This window comes from Microtus ochrogaster, unplaced genomic scaffold (assembly GCF_000317375.1).
Source record: "Microtus ochrogaster isolate Prairie Vole_2 unplaced genomic scaffold, MicOch1.0 UNK17, whole genome shotgun sequence".
Taxonomy (NCBI): Eukaryota; Metazoa; Chordata; class Mammalia; order Rodentia; family Cricetidae; genus Microtus; species Microtus ochrogaster.
Window position 1 is genome coordinate 2314031 of NW_004949115.1, and position 6000 is coordinate 2320030.

Sequence of the window (6000 nt, forward strand, 5' to 3'; positions counted from 1 at the left end):
CACAACTCACTCCACGTTCTTGAGTGTGATCTTCTGACTAGGCCGAGTAGCTGAGACAGTGATATAGATGTGGAGGGCAGCAAGATCCAAAAGCATCTCTGGCTTGGGTTCCATTCCAAAGCGTTCTCGGATAACATCATTACGACTCTGTGAGAGAGGGCAGACCGAATCCATCAGTTAAAGGAGACATCGCTTCTTTCTTTCTCTACTCCCCAGCTACGCCCTTGGATCCCAGAAAAGAATCATGCCACCAGCAAGACATAATGATTCAAGTGAAAGAGAGGGCTACTGCCCTTAGGGAAGAGACAACAGGGGAGCCTTGGGTCACAGAGACACTACGTGCTTGTTTCAGCAAATATTAGATGCTCTTCTCACAACAGAAAGACACAGTGGGCAGAAAACTCCAGGTTACTGTGCAAGTGAGACCTGGTTCATTCCGTTTCTTTCTTCTGTTATAAGAGAAATGTCACCCTTCAGGGGTGGGGGTTCCATACTCAACGACTAGCCATACCAGACTTTTCTAATAGTCCAGATGAGAAGGAAAGAAGGACAATGGGAGAGGCTCTCTGTGGGACTCTGTTCCAGAAGCCCAGGGTGAGAGATAGCTTGCAGGGATGGAGCAGACATTCTGTTCCTTGAGATCCAAAGGGCAAAAACATTTTGCTGCCCTAGAGGGAATACCTTGTAGGTGATAGTCAAGAGTATGATAACCTTCCAAACTCTAAGGCCAGCACCCCAGCTAGCAATGACTCCACCTTCATCTGAACAGTTGTCCTTTGCTTGAGGTTGTACCACAATGGGCCTTGAGACTAGGGAGTCACAGTGGTATCACTCTAGCAAAGGAAAAGAACAGAAAAAGGATTCTTCAGCCAAGAGTGGTGGCCTCACGACTGTAAATAAATCCACTCTGGAGGCAGTGGCCTGAGAATTGGAAGGCCAGCCTGGGCTACACTGTGAGTTTTAGGCTGACTTTGTCTATAGATCAAGACTATATCAAAAGTGGGGGAGAGAGAAGAAAATGAACACAGTGTTTATCTATAGAGAAAATCCAGTAGAATCTACAAAAACCCATTAAAACTATTCGTTGAGTACAGCAAAGTTGCAGGGCATAAAAATCACTGTGAAAATGTATTCCTATATGATACCAATGGACAATTGGAAATTGAATTACAAATCTAAATCATTGCTGAGTATGGTGGCTCATACCTATAATCCTGGTACTTTCGAGGCCAAGGTAGGAAGATAGCTCACTAGTTCAGTACTAGCCTGGGCTACACAGCTCCAGACCAGCCTGAGTTATATAGAATTAGACTATGTCTCAAAAACAGCAGCAGCAACAGCAGCAATAAAGATGAAAATCATTTATTATGGCATCAAAATAAGAAATAATTAGGGATAAATGTGACAAAATATGTAAAAAATACATTAAAAACTTATAAAACACTGCTGAAGAAAATGAAAGACCTCGATCAATGTAAAAATACTTTGCTCATGGGCTGGAAGACTCAGTATTGTTAACAAATAAATTCTCCCTTAATCAATCTACAGACTCTGCACAATTACAATCTGAATCATGGTAGGATTTTTAGTAAAAATTGACAGGCTGGTTCTATAATTCCTATGAAAAATCAGAGGACCTAGAATGAAAACAATTTTTCAAAGGAAGAACGAAGTTGGGGACAAACACTACTTGATTTTAAGACTTATTATAAAGCTCTAGTTATCAATAGTGTGTGGTTGGCATTGGGCTAGACTGGCAGATCAATAGAATGGAATAGAGTTTGAGAAATAGACTACAGATAGACTGACAACTGCTTTCCCACTAGATCTAGATGTTTTATTACTTACACAGACTGCTCTGTAATAAAAGTATGAAGACAATTCAGCGAGGAAAGGATAGGCTTTTCAATGAGTGGAACCTCAACAAATGTGTGTCTATATCTACATGCCAACATGCACACACACATGCACGCACACACATGCACGCACACACATGCACGAATATACACACATACACTGGATAGACAGATATATCCTAGATATGATACCAGAAATGCTATCTGTAAAAGAAAAGATTAACAAACTGGACTTCATCAAAATTCAAACATCTGCTCTGCGAAAGACACTGTTTAGAGACCAAAAAGGCCAGACACAGACTGGGAGGAAATAATTGCAAATAACATATCCAACAAATGACTTGTTTCCAGAATACATAAAGAACTCTCAAAACTTGATAATAAGAAAACAAATAACTCAATAAAAAGGCAGGCAGATGATTTGGACAGATATTTCATCACAGAAGACACACAACAGTGAACACATGAAAAAATATCCAACACCACTAGTGACCTAGGAAAATGGAAACGGAAGCCTTAAAGAGACAGTGCTATATAACACTAGAATGACTAGGGTGAAAAAAAAAAAGACTGACTACACCAAGAGTCGATAAGACTGGAGAAGCTAAAATGTAATACGTGATGGATAGAAGTGTTAGATGGTACAACCACTTTGGAAAATAGCATTAGAATTTCTTTTAGAAAACAGTCAAACTATCCTTTTATTAGTTATTTATTCAAGAGCAAAGAAAGCTCACATCTATGTGAAAACTTGGGCATGAATACGCATAAAAATTTCATTTGTAATTGCACAAATCTGTAAGTACCCCAAATGCCCATCAACATGTGTAACCAATTCTGGTTCTGTGAATATTACTCAACAAGAAAAATGGCTGGGCTGTGGTGGCGCATGCCTTTAATCCCAGCACTCGGGAGGCAGAGGCAGGTGGATCTCTGTGAGTTTGAGGCCAGCCTGGTCTACAAGAGCTAGTTCCAGGACAGGCTCCAAAACCACAGAGAAATCCTGTCTCGAAAAAACAACCAAACAAACAACAAAACAAAGAAAAAAAACAAATAAACCTGAGGAAAACCACCCAGTTCAAAATAAATATACGTATCATATGGTTTAATTTACATAAACTCTTGGAAAGGAAAACAAATCTATAGTGACAGAAAGCCAGAAATCACAAAGGAGCCCAAGGAAATGTCAGTGAATATTGAATATGTTCAATATTTTGATTGTGGTTGTGGCTGTGGGTGACAATTTATTGTAGTATTCACTTTGAACATGTGCAGTTTGTTATGTATCAATTAGACTTCAGTTTTAAAAAAAGCAAAAGTCAAAAAACTGATTTTTAAAAAAAGGAATAATCCAGATGAAGTTCATATTATCACAAAGTGGAGAAATATGCTGGGCATGATCTTATCATCAAATTCCAAACTATGAGACCGAGGCAATCCCCAGAAGTTTGAGTGAAGAAATTCAGGACAAACAAAATGAGAACTAAACTAAAAACCACACAAGCCATTGTCCCCCTAGAGGTTTGGCCGAGGACCACTAGGCTGAGAAATGTTCCTAGCATTTGAGGTTGTCAGAAAGGGCAGAAAGGACAACTGCAGTGTCTCTCATTGCAGTCCCAGGTGTCACTCTCGGAAACAGAGAAGTTTGGTTTTTTATTTCTTTTTTCTTTTTCTCAACAAGGACTGCATATGTCCTGTGGGTACCTAAAAGCCAACATGGCCTAAAATGAACTTATCCTGTCTCCAAGCTCATGACACTCTTTATTCGCCAATGTGAAGAATGATACCATCTCTACCAATACTCAGCCAATCCAAACCTTTACATCTCCCTGGAATCCCACTCCAAATACCACATCGTTCACAAGCCTGACTTTGGGCATCACTTTTCCTTTGGCTAATGACCAGGTGACTCTCCTTTTGGCACTCTTACCCACTCCTCAGCAGGATTTCTTTACCTTGAATGCACTTTAGAATAAGTTGAGATAATTAGAAAAACACAAACTCCCAGACTTGGGGTGAGGCAGAACAGATTTTTTTTCCCAGATAATTGTAAAAAAAAAAAAAGCCTTTTAGATAGTTCATTTTTTTAAAAAATTATTTTATGTGTGTGTGTTTGCCTATGTAATTGTCTGTATACCATATACATGCCTAGGCCTTAGGTCCCCTGGAAGTGGTGTTACAGATGGTTGTGAACCCATGTGGGTACTAGGAATTGAATCCAGCTTTCTTCAAAGAGCAGCCAATGTTCTTAACCACCAAGCCATTTTGCCAGCCCCCTCCCAGATAGTTCCAATGTTCAGGTAGGGTTAAGGAAGCACTGTTCTGAAGTGGTTCCACTGTCTCCAAAGCTTTGGCATGAGGTGGAGGGTATTCAGCTCTCATGGAGACCTGGATGTGGTTGGTGATACCTGTCTATAAGTCCAGTACCTGGAAGTTGATGGTGGGAGAATCAGACGCTCAAGGTTATCCTTAAGGTACATAGTTCATTTGGGGTCTGCCTGAGCTACATGAGACTCTGTTGTTTTGTTTTAATCTCAGTGAGCTTGTTAAAAGAAATCATTGGTATAAGGCCCAAGAATCTGCATCTCTAACAAGCTTCCAGTTAATGATGCTGTTGGTTCAGGGTCCACATTCTGAGAAACACTGCCCCGCTTCCGGAATCAAGTCTGCTCTCCGTGGCCTACTAAGAATTCACTCTCTGGTTCCCAGCTCTCCGATTTCATTTTCTATTGCCTCTTACACATTACATCCTGTACTGAAGTTGCAAAAATCACATGCCGTTGAAAACGCAAGGGGTCTTGCTTGGGATATGACCCCTCTTTTCCATCTTACTATGTAGCAAACATCTACTCGTTCTACACAGCTAAGAGTGTACACAGATCTTCTCCTCTGTGAAGCCTTCACTGTCTTTCTCTCAGGCAAGGCTGGCAGACTGCTCCCTGGGTGTCATTATGGACACTGAAGCCTGTTGTGGTTCTATTTACGAATATATGAACTCTGGTGAGCAAAGTCTATCCTTTCTGCCCCTCTGATTGTCAGGACCCAGGGTATGGGTTCAATAAATATTTCTGGATGGAGTGAGATCAGAACCACCTCCTCACTGAACCTAGGTATTGGTGGTTGACAGTTCATGGAACCCAAAAGAGCTTGTAAAACCTTGGGATTCTGTGGAAGCACCAGAGTTCCTTGGGTTGCTCATTTCTGAAAACTATTGGGCTCTGGTGGACAAGTAGGCGGTACTTTGACAGTCAAATTCAAATCAGCCAACTTGACACAATGAACTCCAATAGGAGCAAGGAAGGAACAGGCCTTCAGAGCAAGCTGAAGGTTGAACATACATAGCAACTCCATTGTGATGGCAGAACAGCCTGCCTGCTTGTTTCTCCACTGGTCTATCTTTGTGTCCCCAAGATAGACTCTACCTGGATGTATAGGTACTCGAAAGCAGCAGGATCCCGACGTAGCAGCTCCACGGGATCTTTGGGAAAGAAGCTTATTCGGAAGAGGCATTTCATCCCATGATAGTGTGTCCGCTGTACCACCTAAAACCCCAGGAGGAGAGGGTGGAGAAGAAACCATAGAATTAATGACTGTGACGGGGCAGGCAGCTTGGTGGCTTCTTAACGTAGGCTTAGGGATAAGCTAGGCTGTTGTTTCCCACTCTTGCTTCCTGCCTGGCAAATTCATTTCAAGAATTCCTCTCTCATCTAGGGTTTTACTTTCCCTGGTTTTAGTTGTCCATGGACGACCTCAGTCAAAAATAGAAAATTCAGGAAATAAACAATTCATAACTCTTACTATAGTATAGTTTTATAACTACCCTGTTTTTATATTGTTAATTTATCAGAGAAGCTTATTTTTTGAGACAGGGACTCACTTTGTAGACCTGGTTGGTCTGGAATTTGCTATGTAGACAGGCTGGCTTTGAACTCACACAGATCTCCCTTTTTCTGCTTCCTGAGTGCTAAGATTAAAGGCATGCGCCACCATACCTGGCTGTGACTAGAATATTTTAATCACTTTTTAAGGACATAGTCTCTATTAAGAATGAGGTCTACAAAGTAGCTCATGCCTATAATCCCAGTACTTGGGAGGCTGAGGCAGGAAGATCGTCACAAGTTTGAGGGCAATGTGGGATACATAG

General features: G+C 41.2%; 1 protein-coding gene across 1 annotated transcript in view; it reads right to left on the minus strand.

The window, feature by feature from the left end:
- Frmpd3 (FERM and PDZ domain containing 3) overlaps positions 1–6000 on the minus strand; it is a 161588-nt gene that overhangs the window by 39507 nt on the left and 116081 nt on the right. Inside the window, exons 8-9 of the mRNA XM_005367355.3 lie at positions 5279–5398; positions 11–147 (exon numbers count right to left, since the gene is read on the minus strand). Coding sequence (XP_005367412.3) covers positions 11–147; positions 5279–5398 — 257 coding nt within the window. The remainder of the gene's footprint in view (positions 1–10; positions 148–5278; positions 5399–6000) is intronic.